At 52.3% G+C, this 23,860-nt stretch overlaps 2 protein-coding genes across 3 annotated transcripts in view; one reads left to right on the top strand and one right to left on the bottom strand.

Moving 5' to 3' along the window:
* Positions 1-15,441, bottom strand: part of LOC136531356 (protein BCCIP homolog) — a 21,441-nt gene extending 6,000 nt beyond the window's left edge. For both annotated transcript variants that reach the window (XM_066524021.1, XM_066524019.1), the window contains exon 1: positions 15,129-15,441. The gene's annotated coding sequence lies outside the window, so the exon portion shown is untranslated. The remainder of the gene's footprint in view (positions 1-15,128) is intronic.
* The window catches only part of LOC136531355 (uncharacterized), a 27,053-nt gene extending 3,193 nt beyond the window's left edge, over positions 1-23,860 (top strand). Inside the window, exons 4-17 of the mRNA XM_066524018.1 lie at positions 4,251-4,278; positions 4,414-4,512; positions 11,240-11,309; positions 11,391-11,425; positions 11,519-11,593; positions 11,671-11,766; positions 12,539-12,602; positions 12,711-12,764; positions 13,123-13,208; positions 13,653-13,713; positions 13,812-13,876; positions 14,279-14,384; positions 21,947-22,035; positions 22,187-23,860. Coding sequence (XP_066380115.1) covers positions 4,251-4,278; positions 4,414-4,512; positions 11,240-11,309; positions 11,391-11,425; positions 11,519-11,593; positions 11,671-11,766; positions 12,539-12,602; positions 12,711-12,764; positions 13,123-13,208; positions 13,653-13,713; positions 13,812-13,876; positions 14,279-14,384; positions 21,947-22,035; positions 22,187-22,301 — 1,043 coding nt within the window. The 3' untranslated portion in view covers positions 22,302-23,860. The remainder of the gene's footprint in view (positions 1-4,250; positions 4,279-4,413; positions 4,513-11,239; positions 11,310-11,390; positions 11,426-11,518; positions 11,594-11,670; positions 11,767-12,538; positions 12,603-12,710; positions 12,765-13,122; positions 13,209-13,652; positions 13,714-13,811; positions 13,877-14,278; positions 14,385-21,946; positions 22,036-22,186) is intronic.

The raw sequence follows: 23,860 nt of genomic DNA, 5'->3' as shown, positions 1-23,860 counted from the left end.
CCCTCTTCAGCTTGTACACCCACTTAAGGGTGATCGCGCGGTGACCACAAGGAAGGTCACCAAGCTCCTAGGTGCGGTTCTTCTCAACCGCATCCATCTCCAACTGCATCGCGGCGCGCCATGCCGCGTGTCTCTCGGCCTCTGCATACGACCGAGGCTCGCCGTCGTCACACGCAAGGTGCAACTGTGCCTCCAGGTCGTGAGGCACCGGTCCTGGCACCGGCTGGTCGCTGAGAAGGTTCTCCATCGTATGGTACCGCTATGGCTCGCCGTCGTGGTACGCGTCGATGCGCTCCTCGTCGTGAGAGAGCAGAGTAGCGAGCTCAACCGGGCTGTGCTCGCCACGAGCTGGAGTAGACGTGCCCGGAGAGGTGCCTGTCGATGCTGGAGTGCGTGGCGTTGCCGGCTGTGGTGGAGCTGGCGAAGAACTCATCACAGCCGAGGTCCTGGCTGGAGAGCATGGTGCTGTCGGAGTAGCAGGCGCCGGGGTCGGTGGAGGCTCGCGGACTGGGGTAGACGCGCTCGCCGAAGAAGAGCTGCCTACTCCCTCAGCTCCCTCGAAGTGGACGTACTCGACAGTGAAGTCATCGTACGTCGGAGCCGAGCCATCGTCCATCGCCTTGTCCCACGCCCATCCTCGCCCTTCGTCGAACACAACGTCGCGCGCCGTGCGCACACGCTGTGTCTTCGGGTCGAGGATGCGGTAGGCCTTCGAGCCTTCTGCGTAGCCGATGAACACTCCCAGAGTGCTCCTGTCGTCGAGCTTGCTGATGTGGCCAAGCTCCTTGGCGAACACGAGGCAGCCGAAGACCCGCAAGTGGGAGACCACCGGCTTGCGCCCATGCCAAGCCTCGTACGGCGTCCTGCCGCCGAGCGCCTTGATAGGCGAGCGGTTGAGGATGTAGACGGCCGTCACCACCGTCTCTCCCCAGAAGACAGCCGGCATCCCCCTCTGCTTGAGGAGGGCCCGAGCCATCCCCACAACCGTCTGGTTGCGCCACTCGACGACGCCGTTCTGCTGCGGGCTGTACGGCGCGGAGTAGTGGCGCTGAATGCCCTCGTCAGCGCAGTACGACGCGAATTCAGCCACCGTTGTCGGTGCGCTGCACGCGCAGCTTGCGGCCGCACTCCGCCTCCGCAGCAGCCTGCGCGCGTCTGATGGCGTCCGCAGCCTCTCCCTTGCTGCCGAGGACCATCACCCACATGTAGCGGGAGAGGTCGTCGACGAGCAGCAGGAAGTAGCGTCGTCCTCCCGGTGTGGCCGGTGTCACCGGGCCACACAAGTCCCCGCGTATAAGCTCGAGCCTCTCCTTGGCTCGAAAGCTAGCCCGCTGTGGAAAGGGGAGTCGCCTCTGCTTCGTCAACACGCAGACGTCGCAGAGCTGCTCCACATGGTCGAGGCACGGCAGGCCTCGCACCATCTCCGTGGCACTGAGCTACTTCAGGGCCTCAAAGTGAAGGTGCCCGAAACGCTCGTGCCACTGCCACGCCTCGTCGTCTCGACGAGCAGCGAGACAGAGGGGTTGTGCCACCTGCACGTTAAGGACGTAGAGTCGATTTGCGCTTCTGGATACCTTGGCAAGAAGGCGACGACGACGATCCCAAATCCTCAACCACCACGCGCAAACCGTTCTCATCCAGCTGTCCCAAGCTGATGATGGAGTTCCTCAACGCGGGGATGTGGTAGACTCCGGTGAGCAGCCTGTGCTCACCAGACACGGTGGTGAAGATGACGGAGTCGACGCCCTTGATCTCCACGCCGGAGGCATCCCCAAACTTGACGGAGCCTCGGACGCTAGAGTCAAGCTCGGTGAAGAACTCCCGTCAACCGGTCATGTGATGGGTGGCGCCGGTGTCGAGGCACCACCCGTCAGTCTTATCGTTGCCGGAGCTGTCGCCGAGGAGGGCGTGTGCTTTTGGCTCGTCAAGGTGGAGGAGAGCCGCTGCGGCCGGTGCCGCTGGAGGTAGCTCGATGCTGGCATGTGCCATGAACAGAGCCGGCTCCTCCGCCTGTGCGATGTGGGTCTGGCCACGTCGTGGCTATCGACAGTCCTTGGCCTAATGGCCAAGCTGGCCGCAGTTGCGGCAGGTGTCGTCTCGTGCCGGCTTGTGCCTGTTGGCGACGCCGCCTTGGGCGCCTCCGCGGGCATCACCCTCGGCACGTCCTCGCGCCCTGGCCTGGGCGTCTCTGCGCGCCTTGCGCGGCTTGCCACGCTTGCGGCCGCCTGTCGCGGAAGAAGGCTCCCCCTTCCTCCGGTCACCTTGGCTGGCAAGCCACTGCTCTCGAGTGAGAAGGAGCTTCCCGCCAGTGGTGATGGGCCCCGAGACGGACTGTGGCTCATCGCTGTCGACGACCTTGAGGCGACCTATCGCCTCCTCGATCGACATCGTGGAGAGATCCAGCAGAGACTCGATTGAGCGAGCCATCTGCTTGTACTTCTTGGGGACGCAGCGGAAGAGCTTTTCGACAGCTCTCTCCTCGCCGTAGGTGTCGTCGCCGAACTGCACCATCTTCTGCAACAGAGTGTTGAGACGGAGAGCAAAGTCATCAACGTCCTCACCTGGCTTGAAGGCCAGGTTCTCCTACTCATTGCGAAGTGCCTGCAGTGTGGACTTGTGGGCGCGGTCGCTGCCGATGCGTGCCGCAGCGATGGCGTCGCAAGCCTCCTTAGCAGTCCGCTTGCTGGTAAGCGAGAACTGCATCTCGGGCGGGACTGCAGCGATGAGAGCATCCAGCGCCCGTCGATCTAGGTCGTAGTCGACGTCGTCGTACCGGACTGCCTCCCACATGTGCCGCACCTGGAGCTTTACCCTCATCACCGCAGCCCACTCGACGTAGTTGGTCTTGGTGAGGGTAGGCCACCTACCGCCGGGGATGACGTCCCTGACAATAGCCTGGAACCTGTGGTAACCACGGTACCGATCCAGGGAGAGAGCCACGCTGCCTGTGAAGGCCGCGCTCTCCATCGGCCCGTCGGTACCGATCCGGGGAGAGAGAGCCACGCTGCCTGTGAAGGCCACGCTCTCCATCGACCCGTCCGTCACCGTTGCCGTGCGCGCCTCCTCCAGGAGCACCACCGCCGTGCCCGCCTCCTCCAGGAGCGCCGCCAGCGCGTCCGCGCCTGTCTGGACTGCCGCCGCGCTCGTGGGCGTGCGCGGCTGCCCCAAGAGCGCCACCGCCGTGTGCGCCTCCTCCAGGAGCGCCGCCAGCGCGTCCGTGCCTGTCTGGGCTACCGCCACGCTCGTGGGCGTGCGCGGCTACCCACTGCGCCGCCCGCGCTCGCGCTGCCTCTCTCTCTAGCAGGTCGAGGTCCGCGTCGGCAGTGTCGTCAGCGGAAATGGAGCTGCCGATGCTGCCGCGCAGAGCCTCGACCTCCGCTGCCGCCGCACGCGCTGCATTCGCCGCCGCCGCTACTTCTGCCTCCGCTCTGGCTGCTGCCAGCTCCGACGCTGCCAACCTCGACGCCCTTACCGCCGCTGCAGCGGTCTCTGCCGCCGCTCGCTCGCGTTCCTCTGCCGTGGCAAGTTCGGCCTCCTGCCGACGCCGCGTGCTCGAGGCGACCGAGCGCTGAGACTACCCTGCGGACATGACGCGCTACCGGGGGGCTGCTGCGTGGGGAGAGGGCTGCTTCAGACGAGCTGCTGCGCGGGGGAGGAGTGAGTAGGAGCGGCCGGAGCTGCTGCTCGCAGCTGGGGCTGTTGTGTGGCTAGGAGAGGAGATGAGCAGGAGATGCTCAGGCTACAGGATAATACGTCTCTGATACCAGTTGTTAGTCGCTGAATTCTCACTCTTGGTAGTAGGAGAATTCTTACTCTCATCGAGAGAGGATGACACTAGGAGTTGGAGCAATTTTCTTGTCTATTTCTCACACAAACTCACACAAATGTCATACCAACCTGAGGGGTTGGGGTTACATACTTATAGGCTGCTAGCCAGCCAAGCATATGCCAAGATGCTAGTCTAAGATGCTAATATGCTGTCCTAGCTAAGATGTTGTCCTATAGTCTAAGATGCTGTCCTAAAATCAGAAAAACAGTCACAAGGACCATGTGAGCAACACAGGCTCACAAAGACCAGCCACATATGAGACTTATCCATCAGATTTAACCACTTCTTAAACGTTGAACATGGTCCATCATCTTCATTATTTTTCATGATTTTTTTTGGATCCATGCTTTACCTTTATCTGTCAATCAACTTGAAACTTGAATAATAAATGGTAAAATCCACCTTTCTGTTTTCTTGGCAGATGTTCGCCTTTGGGACATCGCTGCGAGGTACTGCTACTGTATTGAGGATTACCTCATTCCTTAACCATCTGATATCTATTTCTTCCATTTGTTCTTGGATTTATATCATATTTCATGCCGTACATCGAAGTAAATTTGTGATTTTTACAACAATGACAACAGGAAGACAGTTTGTCAGTTTCCCGGACACCAGGGTGCTGTAAGAGGTTTAACAACATCCACCGATGGTGATCTTCTTGTATCATGTGGCATTGACTGCACGTAAGTCAATTGTTGATATCACTTTCATTGTCTTCTATAGACAGAGGCGTTCTAGTGTCCACTGGATTTCCATGTGTCAAGTTGCTTTATATCTCTAAACGATAGGTAGCAATAACGCATCTTATGCACTTACATACAGCCAAGAAAAACTTACTGTAGGCATGATTGGTGGGGTTAGAGATAATAAATAAAGCTTAAAGATGCCTTGATGCCAATATTTTAGAGCATCAACTGATGGCCTATTTTTGGAGTGGTTTATACGCCTAAGCGGCTAAGAACCATCTGTACTAAGTACATTGGGCTGCCTTCCAGGGTTTATACAGATGATGCATGTTATGCTGTACCATCCCGTGCGGGAAAAAACACCTAACGACGCCATCCACGACGTTGAACGGACGTCTCGCTCACATCTCCCTGCTCGCCTCCCACCCCTTCGCTGGTTCGCCCTTCTCCTCCGTCTCGCCAGAACCACCGGCGGAGCCACACAGACTGCTGGTGCTTCCTTGCATCTGCGGGCTGCTCCTCCAGACTGCATAGTTCCCCTTCCCGTATCACGCTCTGTAGTTGCCGGAGGTGGTGGCGCGGAACGACGCAGCCACGCAGAAGATGCACAGGATGACAGGATGCTGCTCCTGTCTAACGCTTGGCACAGCCCCGAGGCTTGTGTGAGTTCAACTGGGCTCTTGCCTTGCTTTCGTTCGCTTCGACTTCGATCTGTGAACGACCGGCTGTGATTTCCGTCCGTCTTTCCATTTTCAGAAATAAAAAAATTGACCCTTTGCCGTGGTGTGCTGCGGTGCTGCCTGATTAGATGGAAGAGGCCACGAATCGGGTTCTGTTTTTCGGATCTGTAGTTCTCTATAGGATTCTGAAGTTATTATGAACTGTTGCTGCGTTCATAACAATAAATTTTCACGTGTGAAGTATGGACTCGTACAACCAAACAAACATGACCTTGTACTAAAATATACTATTCCATACAACCATCCAAACAGACAGCTTGTATCGTCCCGTACACCTTACCAAACATCCAATGATAGGATTCCTGATCCTACCGGCAACGTTGCGTAGCTTGTATGGGTGTGAGGGAGGAGGAGCAGGCCTGGAGCCTCGCTGCCGGCGTCGCGAGGTAGCAGGCGTGGAAGATGACAGGGAGGGCAGCTAGGGCAAATCCCGGCTCCCTGGGGGAGCCGGAAACAATTAAGATTGTTTCTGCTTAATTCTCAATAATCCCAATTACAATAATTTATACTCTAAAATATCCTTTTACGGAATAACCCTCAAGCTAATAGATAAATATTTATTCCCTGTAAACAATAACTAAACGGGCCTATTCAGCCACTATTGGGCCGGTTGCGCCTCTTATACTGTACACCGGTCATAACATCTCTTCCCTCCTCGGCAAACAGCTCGTCCTCGAGCTGGACCTCAGGATATTGCTCCTTGAATTCTTTCAGCGGCTCCCATGTCGCATCATCCACTGGAAGCCCCTGCCACTGGACAAGAACGCGCCATGCGCCGCGACTGAGTTGAGCGCGCAGCACGCGCTCAAGCGCCTGAAGAAGGCGGCCATCCTGCACCGGCGGAAGAGGAACTGGAGCACCCGGGGGAGCTCCCGTGTAGGCCTTGAGCTGACTGACATGGAAGACGTCATGAAGGCGAGCGCCGGCAGGAAGTTGTAGACGGTATGCCACCGGCCCGACGCGCTCGAGCACCATGAACGGCCCAGCGTAGCGTGGGCGGAGCTTGCCCTTGGAGTGCGCGACGAGGACCTGCATAGGACGGTGGAGGAGACGCAGCAGCACCCAGGCGCCCACCTCGAAGGACACGTCGCGGTGATGCTCGTCATAGTACCGCTTGGCGTACTGCTGTGCCTGAAGGAGACGCTCCCGGACCTCCTCCAGGAACGCGTTGCGATCGCGAAGCATCGTGTCAGCCGCCTGAGTCTGAGCCGCCCCATGCTGGAGCGGAAGGAGGGGCGGTGGGGGGCGGCCGTAGACCACTTCGAACGGCGTTGCCCGGAGCGCCGTCTAGAAGGACGTGTTGTAGCAGTACTCCGCCCAAGACAGCCAGTCGACCCAGGAGCGAGGACGATCCCCGGTGACGCAGCGTAGGTACATCACGATGATCCGGTTGACCACCTCGGACTGCCCATCCGTCTGTGGATGGAAAGCCGTACTCAAACGCTGCTTCACGCCTGAAAGCTTGAAGAGATCACGCCACAAATTGCTGGTGAAGACGGGGTCGCGGTCGCTGACGATGGAGGTGGGGAAGCCATGGAGGCGCACAATGCCATCGAAGAAGGCACGCGCCACCGACGCAGCCGTGTAGGGGTGGCTGAGGGCGATGAAGTGCGCGTACTTGGAGAACCGATCAACCACCGTTAGGATGACCGATTTGCCATGCACCTTGGGAAGGCCATCGACGAAGTCCATAGAGATGTCCGCCCACACCTGCGATGGAACAGCCAAGGGCTGGAGCAACCCCGCTGGGTGCGTTGTCGGCGTCTTGTTCCGCTGGCACGTGTCGCAAGAGCGGACGTAGTCCTGCACCAGAACGCGGTCACCTGGGAAGTAGAAGTCTTGGCGGAGGCGAACGAGGGTCTTCTGTATGCCCTCATGGCTGGCCTGATGTGCCAGCGCAACCACCTGGGGACGGAGGTCGCCATGTGCCGGGATGAAGACACGCTTGCCGTGGAGCAGCAGCCCGTCCTCGGCGCGCCACGGAGCATCCAGCACCCCGCTGGACAGCTGCTGGAGGAGTTCACCGGCCTCCTGGTCCAGCGCCAATGCCGCCCTGATGTCGTCGTAGAGACGGAAGGAGGGCCCGGACACAGCCAGCGCCGTGGGGCCGTCCTCGTCACGGCGGGAGAGCGCGTCGGCGGCGGTGTTGAGGCGCCCCGGCCGGTACTCGACGGTGAAGTCGAACCCGAACAACTTGCTGAGCCACTGATGTTGAGGAACCGTGGACAGCCGTTGATCGAGGAGGAACTTCAAGCTGTAGTGGTCGGTGCGGACGAGGAAGCGGCGGCCCCAGAGGTACGGCCGCCAATGGCGCACAGCCTGGACCAAGCCGATGAGCTCGCGCTCGTAAGCCGCCAGCTTGATGTGACGGGCAGCGAACGGCCGACTGAAGAAGGCCAGGGGACCCGCCCCCTGGTGCAGCACCGCGCCGAAGCCGGTGCCGGAGGCGTCGCAGTCGACCACGAACTGGCGATCAAAGTCCGGCATCTGCAACACAGGAGCCGATGATAAAGCGCGCTTGAGGCTGGAGAACGCCGCGTCAGCCGCCTCATCCCAGGCGAACGCCTCCTTGCGCAGGAGACGTGTGAGGGGCGCAGCGATGGACCCGAAGTCCTTAATGAACTTTCTGTAGTAGCCGGCCAGCCCCAAGAAGCCCCGTACGCCGCGGGGTGAGCGGGGGGCCGGCCAAGCTGCGACCGCCTCCACCTTGTCGCTGTCCATGGCGACGCCGTCTCTGGAGATGACGTGGCCCAAGTAGGCCACGGAGGAGGCGCCGAAGGAGCACTTGGACCGCTTGAGAAACAAACCATGCGCGCGAAGGGCGCTGAGGACGAGGCCAACGTGCTGGAGGTGTGCTGCCCATGATGCGCTGTAGATGAGGATATCATCAAAGAAAACCAGCACAAACCTGCGGAGGAATGGCCGAAGGACGTCGTTCATCAGCGCCTGGAAGGTTGCCGGCGCATTGCAGAGGCCAAACGGCATGATCAGGAACTCGAAGTGCCCCTGGTGAGTGCGGAACGCTGTCTTGGCGATGTCCTCATGGTGCATGCGCACCTGATGATAGCCCGAACGGAGGTCAAGCTTGGTGAAGTACTTGGCGCCGTGTAGTTCATCGAGGAGCTCGTCGACCACCGGAATCGGGAACTTATCCTTTGATGTTTTATCGTTGAGAGCCCTGTAGTCGATGCAGAAGCGCCAGGAGCCATCCGCCTTCCTGACCAGAAGGACAGGGGCCGAGAATGGGGACGTAGAGGGCCGGATGATGCCCTGTTCCAGCATGATGGCGCATTGACGCTCGAGCTCATCCTTCTGCAGCTGTGGATATTGTACGGCCTGACCGCCACCGGTGCCGTGCCAGGAAGGAGATGGATCCGATGGTCGTATGGCCGCACGGGCGGCAAGCCGCGCGGCTCCTCAAAGATGGCGCCGTGCTGCTGTAGTAATCTGTCCAGCAAGGGCCGGGGCTGGTCGGCTGCGTCCGTGGCCAGCAGGTGTTGAGGCGCCGGTGGAGAGCCTTCGCACTGCCATGTAATGCGTCGGTTGTTCCGCTGGAAGGACACCGTGTGGGCGTCGAAGTCCCAGGTGAGCGGCCCCAAGGTGCGCAAGAAGTCGACGCCGAGGATGAAGTCGAAGCAGCCCAACGCGAGGCCGACGCAGGTGACCGGGTACGACGCGCCACCGATGGAGAGGGGTATGTCGCGGCCGATCCCCTCGCATGGCAGGCGCTCCCCGCTGGCGACGGTGACATGGAGGTGCGTGGCGCCCGAGGAAGAGAGCCCCAAACGGCGCATCACGTGGCCCTGGAGGAACGTATGCGTGGACCCGGTGTCCAGCAAGGCGAGGAGTCGTTCGCCCTTCAGCGACACAGGCAGGAGCATTGTGTTTTCCGTTCGAATGCCTGCTAGAGCATACATCGAGACAACAAGGGCATTAGCTGTAGGCTCCTCTGCCGGCGTAGCCGAATCTTCTGGTGGCACAGCCCCTTCGTCTTCGGCGGTCGCGGATTCGTCGACGGTCTCGAGGTAGAAAAGGCGCTTGCACACGTGTCCCCGCGCATACTGCTCATCACAATTGAAGCAGAGGCCCTGGCGTCGCCGCTCCAATTGTTCCGCCGGAGTCAGACGTCGAAATCGCGGCTGACCGGTGGCCGCAGGGGACAGGGCCGGCGACTGGTTGGCAGGAGCCCCTCCCATTGCTGGGGCAGCAATGGACGGCCGTGGAGGTGGTCGCCCACCCCGCTGCTGTGGCGGCTGCGCCGGCATGAAGGCCGCCGCTCGGCACTCGAAGGCCTGCGCGAGGTACATCGCGGTCTGCAGGTCAGGCGGGTGCTGCAGCTCGACGTCCACCTGGATGTGCTCCGGAAGACCGCCGACGTAGAGCTCGGCCTTCTGCCGTGGGTTCAGATCACGCGCATGGCAGAGAACCGCGTTGTAGCGGTTGGAGTACTCCTGTACCGAGGAAGTGAAGGGCAGCCGCGCGAGTTGAGCGAGTCGTGTGCCCTGCGTTGGGGGCCCGAAGCGGAGTTGGCACAAGGCGCGAAAACGATCCCAAGCTGGCATGCCTTCATCCTGCTCCAACGCGTAGTACCACGTCTGGGCGTCTCCGCGGAGGTGGTACGAGGCGAGCCAGGTCCGGTCCGAGTCGAGGGTTCGCTGTCCGCGGAAGAATTGATCACAGTGGTTCAACCAATTGAGTGGGTCGACGCTGCCATCAAACGTCGGGAACTCCAGCTTGTAGAAACGCGGTGGCGCGTGAGCTCCGTGGACAGCTGTGGCGGCGGGAGCGCCACCCTCCATGGCGATAGCCATCGCTGCCTCGTTCCCAGAGGTCAGCACAGCCGAGGATGGGGCGCCTCTGTAGAAGAGGTTGCCCGCAGCGTCACCGTAGAAGACGCCGGGGGCGAGAGGCAGGGACACATCCCCACCCTCAAGGGCATGCGGTGGTGGCGCCGTTGACGTGGAAGTAGCCATGGTGTAGATCGGAGCGGCTGCGGAGCCCGCCATCGCCCATGATGGGATTGGTGACGGCGAAGGCGGCCACGGGAGCATGTGGAGGGGGAGTCCAGTGCTCGGAAGCCCCGGCAGACTCACGGGCGGCACCGCCGCGGAGTGATCTGCGGGCACGGCAGCCGGCGCGGGGAGGGTGGGTTGCGGCGGGGGCGGTGGAGGCAATGACGCGGGCGGAGGGTGTTGCTGCGTGAGCCCCGTCCAGGCGGCTTGCATCGCCGCGATACTCCGGTTCATCACGGCCATAGTCGCCGACATCTCGGCGACAACCTCGGCGAGGGAGTCCAGCGTAAGGGGCCGGGCACCCGAGGACGCAGGGGAGGCGGCCGCAGAGGATACCGCCGACACGGCGGGGGCAGAGGATTGCGGCAGCGGAGGGGTGGGGGGAAAACTGGACTGCGGCAGCGGAGGGAGTGGAGGAGAACCTGACATAGCTGATACCAGGTTGATAGGATTCCTGATCCTACCGGCAACGTTGCGTAGCTTGTATGGGTGTGAGGGAGGAGGAGCAGGCCTGGAGCCTCGCTGCCGGCGGCTGGGCGCCGTCGCGAGGTAGCAGGCGTGGAAGATGACAGGGAGGGCGGCTAGGGCAAATCCCGGCTCCCTGGGGGGAGCCGGAAACAATTAAGATTGTTTCTGCTTAATTCTCAATAATCCCAATTACAATAATTTATACTCTAAAATATCCTTTTACGGAATAACCCTCAAGCTAATAGATAAATATTTATTCCCTGTAAACAATAACTAAACGGGCCTATTCAGCCACTATTGGGCCGGTTGCGCCTCTTATACTGTACACCGGTCATAACATCCAACATGTACAGTTTTATCTGGAATTGTCCCATCCAACATCTGTGCATCCAGAATGATCCATCCCATTCATCTCTATAAACGGAACCAAACACTACCTAAAGCAGTTCTATTATTTCTGTTATCTGTATTATTACCATACACTTACACTCTCATTGGTTGCAGTGTTCGGCTCTGGAAAGACCCGATGCTTAAAATGGTGGACACTAGCAAACATACTGGAGATAATTCCCAGGCATGCACTGTATAGACACATCTATCTCGTTTTACTCAAATCCTGTTTCTCACTTGTTCAATTCACTAATTTGGTGTGCAGCCATCAGCAGTCTACACCTGGAAGCATGCATTCTGGTAAAGGCATCATTTATTTTTCATATCTTAGCTTCCTCTTGCTTTTATATCTGAAAAAATTGTGATAAGAGTCTTTGTTCTCATTACTTTTAGGGGTGCTGACCACCAGTGGGACGGTAATCTTTTTGCAACTGTTGGTGCTCAAGTTGACATATGGGATCCTGACAGGTATATTGATTCATTTCTAGCTATTTCAATTTTGTGTCTATGTGTTGCCAGCGTCAACGCTCACTTTATCTGTACAGGTCAGAGCCAATAAATAGCTTCGAATGGGGAAAAGATACGGTTCTTTCTGTGCGATTTGATCCTGGAGACTGTAATATTTTGATTACATCGGGCAGGTCAATTTTCTATTTATCTGCTAATTTTGATATGTTTCAAATTGTTTTGCTATGGTTTTATTAGACCCAGGGCACCATGCAGTAACTTAAATGAATTGAATGTACATTTTTCTCTATCTTTTCATGCTTGGTAACACTGATGCCATTTCTTGTTGTCATTGTTATCATAGTTGTGAAGGACCTTATGAGAATATCTCAGCCCCTTTCTTATAAACATTTTTTCCCAGAGGTCAATCACTCTGGTTGACATGACATCTCACAGTTATGTAGTGGTATCAACAAGAGGAATAGATAACTTTGTTTCTTGTTTGTTGGGACGGCTGTTCAAATGGCCCGCTTATGGTTGCACTAGTTTGGCTACTCCCTCCAGTTTGCAAATAATTGACTTTTTGGACAATGATATGGTCTTCTAAATGTAGCTTTGACCAATGAGCATCTTAACAAATTTATGCTTCTGTGATAGTACTTTTGAAGACAAATCTATGCATATGATCTCCAGGTTTTTGAACTAAATACTTTAAAGTTGTTTTTCATCAAAGTTTTAAAATTTTGACTCAAACCTTGTCCAAAACGTCAATATTTGCAAACCAGAGGGAGTATATGAGTTCTAGACTGTCAATGTCTTCTCTCTGTCAGTTACCTTTTCTATGGAGCAAATTGTTTGTTTGCCTGTGATCACCATAAAATTGCTCTAGAGATCAGGACATATGTAACATCTCAATGAGGACAATGCTCTAGAGATCGCTAACTTTTGTGGTCTCATATATTCCAGTGATCGGAGTCTGACACTCTATGACCTGCGCATGTCATCTCCAGCTAGAAAGCTAATAATGAAGGTCAGTTGGCTCTCGTTTTTGGAATCCTGATAGATGTACATTTCTTCTAGCTTCTATTTTGGTATCTACTGAATGGCATACAGTCTGACATATTATTTGCTTATGCAGACAAGGTGCAATTCAGTATGCTGGAACCCCAGAGAGCCCATGAACTTCACTGCTGTAAGATTAAAAAATTATTTTTATATTTACTTGAGCTGTCACATTAAGGGGTGTACCCAGTGCAGAGAGCTCCCGCTCTGTGCGGGGTCTGGGGAAGGGTGTTAGTGGCAAGCCTTACCCTCGCCTGTGCAATGCGAGGAGACCGCGACTCGAACCCGGGACCTTCCGGTCACAGGCGGTAAGACTCTACCGCTTGCACCAGGCCCGCCCTTCAGCTGTCACATAATTCTGACTAATATATTATAAAATATTTGTTAAGTCTGGCACTCCAGCATATTTTTTTTTTAATTGATGAAGTAAGTGGCACTCCGGCATTTGGGAACTGATGTTGTGAACTTGTGTTGCCTTTTGTCGCTAGGCAAATGAAGACACAAACTGTTACTCCTTTGATGCTAGAAAGCTAGATGAAGCTAAAATTGTTCACAAAGGCCATGTTTCAGCAGTGTAAGTGTATTTTTCTGCAAAATTACTTTTTTTGCTATTTATTTAGTAGGTGGGTCTGTAAAGATTTATTATCTTGACTAGCATATATCTCTTATCCATATGAAGAGCATATGAATATTGAGGAAAGATAGAAGAACCTATGAATATTTCCCTTTATGGCATATATCTCTTATCAAATTGAAGAGCATCGGAATAAATCATGGGATACATAGAGAAAATAGAAACTGGAATTGGCACTTAATTCCGTGGTGGGGTTGCTACATTGTCATAAAGTTGATTATTCATTAAACGTGGCTTAATCCTTCTGAAGATGCATATGTTGCATTAGCTCATAAGCACAGAAGATATCATTTCATGCAGTTGATCTGTACTTTTGACATTCGTAGCATACTGTCTAGTTTCTTTTACTTTGTGGGGTCATCTTACATGAATTTGGGTTTCCAGGATGGATATTGACTACTCACCAACAGGGCGTGAATTTGTCACTGGTTCATATGATAGAACAGTATGTTTACTCCTAAGAACTTACAATGATTTCATAGTCTAAGTATGTATTTGTTATTCCTATTCAGTGATTGATATATAATATAATACTTTTGGCAGGTAAGAATTTTTAATTATCTTGGAGACCACAGCAGAGAGATTTACCATACCAAGAGGATGCAAAGGTTCTTCTTTGTTCCTACATTATTTGGCAGTCTTCACCTTTTCTTTCTAGTTACTGTTGGTGCCCTCATTTTTAGACCAAAGTCCATACTTGGTTCCTTATACTTAACTTCAATGGCTGCCTTTTTTTTCTATGGGACCAATTGACCCTCAAAATCTCTATGATGTAAAACTGAGTGGATCGGTAGTGTGAGGTCTATTTATGTTGATATAGGGGTCTCGGAATGGGGGCATGGAGCATGCTTTAACTGAATTTTGTTTTCTATATAGTTTCAGAAAATAGTTTTGTTTAGATGAGTTCATCAAATTTGCATTATATGCATTTTTTTCCGAAAGATAATTTCCCTCTATTTGCCACGGACACTTTTGTAAGATTCTAATCAATTTACCATACTACTTTGCAGGGTGTTTTGTGTGAAGTACACCTACGATGGGACCTATTTAGTCTCTGGCAGTGATGATACAAATCTTCGTCTGTGGAAGTCCAAAGCTTCAGAACAACTTGGAGTTGTAAGTTTTTTAATGCCATTCAGTGTTTTGAAGTTGCTGTTGTGTTTTGGCATGCTTGTTGCCTGCTGCTGTTTAGAGTCATGCAGAATTCAGGTGGTAGCTTTTTTGGACAAGTTCACATGGCGTCTGGCTTCTCACTGTGGATGCTGTGACTTAGCAGTATTGCAATAGCCAACTGTGTATGCCCTGATTTACTTCCTAGATTATGACTATAGTTGCTCTTTAATATGTATTTTCATATCTATTAAGGGATGCAAGAGGGCTGGATTCTACAGACCATGTGACCCATTTGTTGTTATTTTCCTTTGCCATTAATGGCAAGATCCATGTTTGAGAAAAAACTTATGACAAGAGCCATGCATAGAGAAGTGAATCAGTAGCTACATGGAATTAGACATTGAGATGGTCATCAGGCTTCCCTTGATCATGTTTGGTCATCGCTTGGGTTTGCTTTTGGTCAGTTGATTTTATCACCAGAATTATCCTGCTTGCTTGAAAACGATTGCATTAGCTTTTTTGGTACTCGGATCCAGAATGGATCTGGTCCTGTGTGCATTAAGTCGTAATTTGCTTCAAGAATATTAGATGTATAGGAGATGTATCGGATGTATATGTCTGTTCCCTCTACTTGGAGGGCCTCTTTGCATTTGTACACGGTATATTTAACCAATTGGGCTCGTAATACAATCTGGTTGGCCTCATTCTAACATGGTATCGAAGAGCTAGGGTTTCGATTCCACTCACCTTCCTCTGTTGAGCCGCCGCGACCTGTCGACTCTGCTGCCGGTCCACGCGCCTCGGCGCTCTAGCCCCCGTCGCGCGGCCTCGTCCTGCACTCGCACAGGCCGCGCGCGCTTCACCGAGCTCGTTCGCCCGCGCAGGCCGCGCGCGTCGCCCCAAGCCCGTCTGCCTGTACGGCTCCCGCGCTGGCCGAGTGCGCGCCGCCCCGACCTCGACCGTCGGCGCGGCTCCTGCGCGCCAGTCCGAGCCCGCCTGTCCGCTCATGCGGCTCCCGCGCCGGCCGCGCGCACCGCCCCGACCTAAGGTCCGCGGCCCTCCCTTGCTCGGTGCCCGCCAGCGCCTCTGTGCGAGTGCGCCTCCACGCGAGCCTTTTCTCTGCCTATTTGCCTTCTTCAAAAAAAGAAAAGAAAAAATGAAACGAAAAGCAAAAAAAACAGCAACTAGTTGCCTTCTTCCATGGCGTCCCCTGGCTGCCCTGGTGCTGTTCCTGTCCCCCGGTGCCTGTTATCTTCAATGGCATCAATTGGGGCGACTTTGTTTTTCATATGGAGGTCCACATGGATGACCAACTGTTACGGGAATACCTCACAGGAGAGCGGATCTGTCCTTCCCGTCCTGTTTCTCCCCATACCGCCCACGTATTTGTCGGATGCTGATGATGATGCCAAGAGTGCTTTGCTTGAGGCATTTGAGGGTCAGATGGAGAGCTATCAGTCTGATCTCGGTGCTTATGAGACTTTGCTGCGCGAGGAGAAAGCTGCCAAGGCTATCTTACTTGCGAGCATGGAGGTTGATCTCTCGCAGTCCCTCAGAGGTCTTGCAACTTCACACCTTATGTGGGATCACCTCCGTCGCAGTTACGAGATCCAAAATGAAGCGATGTACCTTGCTGTTGTTGAGGAGGATCAGGCGCTTCGTCAGCTTGACTCCACAGTTGAGGACTTCTACCGTAGGACAGCTGTCTGGCATCACCTCGACAGTTTGGGCCTTGAGTTATGTGGTGGTGGTACTTGCTGGTGCTGTGATCGTCACCGGGACTAGAGAGACACCCTTCACCTTCACGAGTTTCTCTCTCGGCTTCGCCCCGAGTTCGAGACTGTCTGTGCATAGTTGCTGACTCGTCGTTTGCGCTCATCGCTCTCAGAGGTGTTGCCTGAGCTACGAGCCGAGGAGACAAGTCTTCGAGCTAGGGGTGTGGATCGTGTTCCGCCGCAGCCCTCCGTCCTAGCGGCCACACCTCCCGAGGCCTCCCCGCCTCCGTCTCAATCCTCTCCGGTGGTGGCGGGGGCACCTTCTAGTGTTCAATGTGGCTACTGCAAGCTTTATGGCCATGAGGAGAAGGATTGTCGCAAGAAGCAGCGCGATCGACAGGGGCGTCGTGGCAGGCGCCCCTCTCAGGGGCAGGGTACTTATTCTATGTCTGCAGCGGAACAGGAGGTTCGCGCTCTATTTCGTCGCTTTACTACTGCAACTCAGGCCTCCGCTCCAGGGACTACTGCTCAGGCTTCTAGTTCCGCTCCTCCACTGTCAGGTACATCATTGCCATGGTTTCTTGACTCTAGCGCCTCTTTTCATATGACACCCCATTCGACACACTTGTCCTCTCTGTCTTCCCTCGATCCACCTCTTTTTGTTCGCACCGCAGATGGCACTCCTCTTCCTGGGAGAGGTGTTCTTCCGACATCTTCTTTTGATGTTCCTACTGTTTTGCATGTTCCCAAACTCACCATGCAATTGCTGTCTCTGAGTCAAATCACTGATCATGGCTGTCACATAATCCTTGAAGTCTGATTCTTGTTGTGTTCAGGACCTCCTTACGGGCCTTTTGGTGGGAACTGGGCCTAGGCGTCGGGACTCACAACGTCCTATGGGAGCTTGATTGGATTGCGTCTTCCTTCACCTGTTTTGGCTCCCTCGTCACCCAGGCTCCAGCTTTAGCGTCCACCACTTCGACTTCTCCTACTTTTGCACAGTGGCATCGTCGTCTTGGCCACCTCTCTAGGTTCTAGATTGTCCGCTCTTGTTGGTAGTGGTGTCTTAGGTCCTGTTTCTAGTGACACTGCTCTCCATTGTATGGGTTGTAAACTTGGCAAATAGCTTGCAACTCCCTTATCCTTCTAGTGAGTCTAAGTCTCAGAGGCCTTTTGATCTTATTCACTCTGATGTATGGGGTCCTGCACTCTTTTGTTTCTAAAGAGGGTCAATCATATTATGTTCTGTTCATTGAGGACTATTTGAGATTTACCTGGATTTATCTAATGTCTTCTTGTGGCCAATTTCTTTCTATCTACCAGAAATTTGCCACCATGATTCAGTACTCAGTATAACTCTCCCAGTCGAAGTTTTTCGTGCGGACTCTGCTGGTGAGTACATCTCTACTGCTCATCGTTCATATCTTGCTGAGCAGGGTACTCTTGCCCAGTTTTCATGTCCCGGTGCTCATGCTCAAAATGGTGTTGCTAAGTGAAAGCATCAACAACATTCTTGAGACTGCTCGTGCTCTTTTGATCTCCTCTGCGCTTGCTCCTCATTTCTGGGCTGAGGCAGTTTCTAGGGCTGTTTTTCTGATAAATCGCCAACCCTCTACTGTTCTTCAGGATTGCACTCCCTATGAGCGTTTTTTTGGCACCCCTCCTTCCTATAGGCCATCTTCGCTGTTTGGGGTGTGTCTGTTACGTCCTTCTTCCACCTCATGAGCGCACCAAACTCACCGCTTAGTCCGTTGAGTGTGTTTTACTTGGGTTACAGTATGGAACATAAGGGTTATCGCTGCTATGACCCCGTTGCTCGTCGAATGAGGATTTATCGTTCCTTTGATGAGTCCCGACCTTACTATCCTCGTTCCTCCTCCGGTACTTCTGGCACTGCTGAGTCCCTCTCGTTCCTCACTTAACCTGGTGGTATCTTCCACTGTCGTCCCCACCCTCTTCACCACCTCAGGTACCTTTTACTCCACCTCCGCCATGTCCTCATACTTCTCCACCTCCGTCACCTCCTCCCACCTCTCCACCTTCGCCACCTCCTCCTACCTCTCCACCACCAGTCTCTCCTCCCCCATCGCCGTTGTATCCTTCACGTGAGATCACTCACTACTACACTCGTCGTCCGTGACCTGTGCTGCCACTTGACTCTTCCCCATCCGTCCTTGGACCTCCTCCTCAGTCTCCTCGCTATGCTCTTCGTGACCGTAGCACCCTTCGTCCTCCCGATCGCCTTGGCTTCGCTGCTGTCATTTTGGCTGAGCCCGCGACCTATCGGGAAGCTGCTGCTCACCATGCATGCTATGGTTGAGGAGATTGCTGCCCTGGAGCGTACTCGCACCTGGGATCTTGTTGCTTTGCCACCTCATGTCACTCCTATCACATGCAAATGGGTGTACAAGGTAAAGACCTGCTCAGATGGCTCTCCTGAGCGCTACAAGGCTCGTCTAGTGACGCGCGGCTTCCAACAAGGGCAAAGTCGTGACTATGAGGCCAGTCTCAATGCTAGTTTCATGCACATTAAATAAGGTGCCACCTCAACAAAAAGAGTGATTTTGGCCTATATTGATGAAGAGAGAGAAGGATATCATTTCATGGGGATGAAACGAGCTGGCGTTGTTTCCTACGACTTGGAAAGCGCACGAAACCCGCACTGAGGCAGGTTCGTTTCATCACCGCGATCCGGTGCAGGGAGCTGCGCGCGCACCTCCTCTCCTCTCCCTTCCCAGCGAGCACGCAGGTCGAATCTCCAAGGCCTCCCTGTTCCTCTCCGCTCCGGGCTCTCCCCAGCCTGCGGTTGGACGCGGCTCCAGCGGCGGTGGCGGCGATGACGGAAACCTCAGGGCGACGTGGGTCCGGCAAGGGAGGAAAAGGGCACGGGGTTGGCCAGCGGCCCAGCGCAATCGTAAATCGGCGTCATTGCCTGCGCCACTGCTGTGTCCATCCCCCTGCGCCGCTGCCGAGTTCGTCGCCAGCGCATGCATCTGCATCACTGACCTATGCGCCACCGCAAGGAGTAGAATGGGGACCCAGATCAATTTTCTATCCATACATGGTAACTTGTTTATGTTCCAGATCCGTAGTACTTCTGTTCGTGCTCCTGAATATTGTTTAGTATAGAAATTTTTGTCCGTACATGACACTGCTGCCATGCCCCTCTGCTGTTAAGTCTGGAGGTAAAGATTCATGGTAAGACTCGTGTTTTGATTGCAGCTTCAGTGCCAAGTTGGGATAATTTAGTGGCTTGGTAATTTCAGAGTAGCATTTGGCTCAGTAATTTCACAGTAGCATTTGGCTCAGTATAATTTCAGAATCTTTAATTTTCTTTGTAGTTTTAGACCACTGAGTAGAACAAATTTCATTCTGAACATAGGATTGACCAAAAGCTGCTTGGTGAAGCATTTGGTTAGTTGTGAAAACTCGTCCTGAATTCCTTTTCGTTTTGGTGAAGATAAATCTGTGCACTCTCTATGTGTATTTCTTTTCCTGAAGTTAATTTTGGTGAAGATGAATCTGTGCATTCTACAATTTTCAATTTTAGCTGCGTCTAGTGAGAGGCTCATCATTACATTCTACGCGCTGCTGTGATCAACTTTTTGCCAGAGTTCTGAAAACTCCTATCTGAATGTGAATGCTGCTGCCTGTAGTGTGGAGATAGCTATCTGAATTTTCAATTTGAGTGTGGAATGCTGCAGCATGTAGTGTGCCAATCGAATATTGAAGATAATTAATACGTAGTTTAAGATATATTGTATCTAATTATTTTCATATATGCGACTCCATTTCATATCCTATGAATATCGAAGATAATTATTATATTTTCATTTGCAATAATATCAAATGGCTACATAGTTCATATGGCATACTTGATCCTAACATAATGTAGGAATTAAATGTTGCAGCTAGCCTATGAAACCGTGAAATGAAACTGTGCATTGAGAGAGCATGTTTCATACTCAGTTTTCAGTAGTGTCACGTCTTGGAAACAGTGACATGAAACTTTGCATTGAGACTGGCCTGAGGAGACCTTCGCTCCTGTCGTCGCTCACATGACTACTGTTCGAACTCTTCTTGCAGTTGCTTCTGTTCGTCAGTGGTTGATATCTCAGTTGGATGTCAAGAACGCCTTCCTCAACGGCGAGTTGCGAGAGGAAGTCTATATGCAGCCACCTCCAGGATACTCTGTTCCTGATGGCCTGTTTTGTCGGTTGCGTTGTTCTCTCTATGGCCTTAAGCAAGCTCCTCGGGCTTGGTTTGAGCATTTCTCCTCTGTTGTCATCGATGTTGGTTTTACACCTAGTGACCACGACCCTGCTCTTTTTGTCCACACTTCCCCTCGTGGTCGCACCCTTCTTCTTCTCTATGTCGATGACATGATTATCACGGGCGACTGATTCTCAGTACATTGCTTTTGTGAAGCAACGTCTCAGTGAGACATTTCTTATGTCTGATTTGGGTCCCCTTCGTTACTTCCTTGGTCTTGATGTCACCTCCACATCTGATGATATTTTTCTCTGAGGAGAAGTACACTCAAGAAATCCTTTCCTGTGCTGCTCTTCACTGATCATCGGACTGTTGATACTCCTATGGAGCTTGGTGCTTCACCTCAAACCCACCGACGGTGCACCACTTGCTGACCCCACTTCGCTATTGTTAGCTTGTTGGGAGCCTTGTATACCTTGGGATCACCCGTCCTGATATTTCTCACTATGTTCATATCTTGAGTCAGTTTGTCTCGGCTCCTACCCAGCTCCATTATGCTCATCCTCCTCCATGTTCTGCGCTACCTTCCTGGAACTATCTCTCGCCGCCTTATCTTCCCTCATTCTAGTTCTCTTCAGCTTCAGGCGTACTCTGACTGCGACCTAGGGCGAGTGATCACTATGATCGCTACTCTCTCTCTCTCAGCCTGGAAAACCAAGAAGCAGACTGCAGTTTCCCGCTCGAGTGCTGAAGGCTGAGCTGCGTGCTATGGCGATTGTGACTGCGGAGTTGACATGGCTACTGATGGCTTCTTGAGGATTTTGGTGTGCCTGCCACTGCACCCACTCCTCTCTCTCTTCTGACAGCATCAGGTGCGATCAGTATTGCTCGAGATCCGGTCAAGTATGAGCTCAGCCAAACACATTGGCGTTGATGCTTCCGTACATGAGATCGCAGGTGCATGATCAGGTTGTGACGCTTCACCATGTGCCTTCAGGAAGTTCAGCTAGCGGATTTCTTCACGAAGGCACATACACGGGCCCATCATAGATTCTTGCTCTCCAAACTCAATATTGTAGATCCACCATGAGTTTGAGGGGGGGGGGGGGGGGGGTTAGATGTATAGGAGATGTATATAGGATATATGGCTTTTCCCTCTACTTCGGAGGGCCTCTTTGCATATGTACACTATATATTTGCCCAATTGGGCTGGTAATACAATTCTAGTTGGCCTCATTCTAACAAAGAACACCTAGCGAGGAACATCTATGTGGAAGCGAAGCAAATGCTCTTTTGTTCATATTATTTTATTGAGAAACTGTGTTGCAATCATATATGCTTAGTTTAACCTTTGAGGATTAAGACTTGAATGATTGAAACCGTGTAAACTGATGAGGGGAACATGTGTTCTTGTACATGGTTGCATTCTTGTTTCTGTATTCGTTTTATGTCTCTGTTGTTAACTTATGGATACCTATTCTGGAAAATGATTGTACTAGCTTACCATTGATGCCTTAAGATTTTGTTGTTAGTTTATAGGCAATAATTGTCATCAGTTGTACTTACCATTAAATCGAAGAGTTTATGAACGTTTTGCTGTTGAGTTCTTGTATGTGACTGAACAAATATCTTGTGCAGCTTCTTCCTCGGGAGCGCAAAAAGCAAGAGTACCAGGATGCTTTAAAGGAGCGGTACAAGCATCTCCCAGAAGTGAAGCGGATTGTAAGGTAAGCTACTGTTGCCTCCTCTGGCATGCATGGGGAAATCATACCTTTTTTTTCACAGTCGCAGGTAGTTGATGAGGTAGCCTCTTACCATTTTGGTTTGCTAAATAATAAGTTCCATCATGCATGGCTTTGTTGTTAATTATTATTACAGGCATAGACACCTACCGAAGCCAATCTACAACGCAGCCAACCTACGGCCCACGATGATCGAAGCAGAAAACCGTAAAGAGGAAAGAAGGCGAAGCACAGTGCTCCGGGGAGCATGACTGTGCAGCCCTTCAGGAAGCGGAGAATCATCAAAGAAGTTGAGTAGCCATAAAGTTTGCATGGTCGTGGAGTTTGTGTTGTTGAGGTGGTGCTTAGATGAGAATGCATGTTTCCATTCAGAGTTGAGCTCCAGTTTTGCCCTTCCTACATATATGTGCTTGTATCCATGATTTTGTTTTACTAGTTATATATTTGAAATACCAAACCAAATATTCGTATCGAGCCTAGAGTCTGTAACCATGAGCAATCCGAATCGAAGAGGCACGGAGAGTGTAGCCAAATATTTGAAATACCAAACCAAATATTCTCAGGGAAACTGACGCTTGATGCCTGAAATTGGCCATTCAGTTTCAGTGAACTGGACTACTGTAGAGGCAAGGCATCATCTGGAACAGGAAAGCTGGTCCGGGCCAGCAGAATATATCTGTGTAAATTGCTGGCGGTTGTTAACTGTATAAAGGCCCTTATACTAGAGGCCCATGAGGCGCTCTCTCTATATATATAGTCATCTCCACCTGTGGAGTGATTATTGACTTAGATCCCAAGGTTAGTAACATGGAATCAAAGCCATGGATGTCTCAAATTATGGCAATTGTCATCAATATTACTCTTGATGGTCTGAATTATTTGGAATGGGCATTTTCATGTTGAAACTACATTGAGAGGTGTTGGTCTACTTTTTCACTTGATGATCCACCGACTCTCAAGCTTGATGGTAGTAATGCTGCTGCAGTCAAAAGTTGGGAAATCAATGATGGGAAAGTAATGGCTGCTATGGTTAATAGTGTTAAGCAAACCATGATTATGAGTCTGCGTAAGTTTAAGCAAGCCAAACCTATGTGGTCTTATTTGAAGGCATGCTATGTTCAGTAAATTGGTGCTCTTCAACATACTCTCATGCAGCAACTTAATGTTATTGAACAGAGAGACATGTCCATTGATGAGTATTATTCTTTCTTTGATCGTTTGATGGGTTCTTTGATGTCCATGGTACCCCAATATATAGCAGGTCAGAACTGTACAACACTTTCCTTTATTGAGTAGTTTCTTACTTACAAATTTGTCATGGGAGTCAGGGCAGAGTTTGATTCTATTCGTACAAGGTTGCTTCATACTTCCTATACTCAACCATGGCACATGCATTGTCTGCCTTACTTGCTGAAGAGACACGTCTTCAGGTCCTTGTCCCTTGTGTCTCACCCTCACAGCGTGTTGGCTGCTTCTCGGAGAACCATTGCATCCAAAGAACCTTGTAAGCATTGTGGCAGGACTAATCATAGTTCAGATACCTATTTTGCTAAGCATCCAGAGAAGTTGGCTGAATTTCGTGCCCGTCGTGCTGCTCATGGTCATGGTACTTCTTCCACTCCTTGAGGTTCAGGTTCTGTTGGGTCAGTTTCTGTTGCTTGCTTCCTCGACTGTTAGTGCTCCTTCGTCTTGGTGCTTGATTCTGGAGCCTCCTGATGGTGATTCTATTTAGACAGCTGATGGTACATCTTGTCCTATCACTCATCAGGGTTCACTTTGCAATAATCATTTTTCTGTACCCAATGTTTCT

Source organism: Miscanthus floridulus, unplaced genomic scaffold (assembly GCF_019320115.1).
Source record: "Miscanthus floridulus cultivar M001 unplaced genomic scaffold, ASM1932011v1 fs_329_4_5, whole genome shotgun sequence".
NCBI classification, from domain to species: Eukaryota; Viridiplantae; Streptophyta; class Magnoliopsida; order Poales; family Poaceae; genus Miscanthus; species Miscanthus floridulus.
This window is presented reverse-complemented; position numbering and strand designations above follow the sequence as displayed.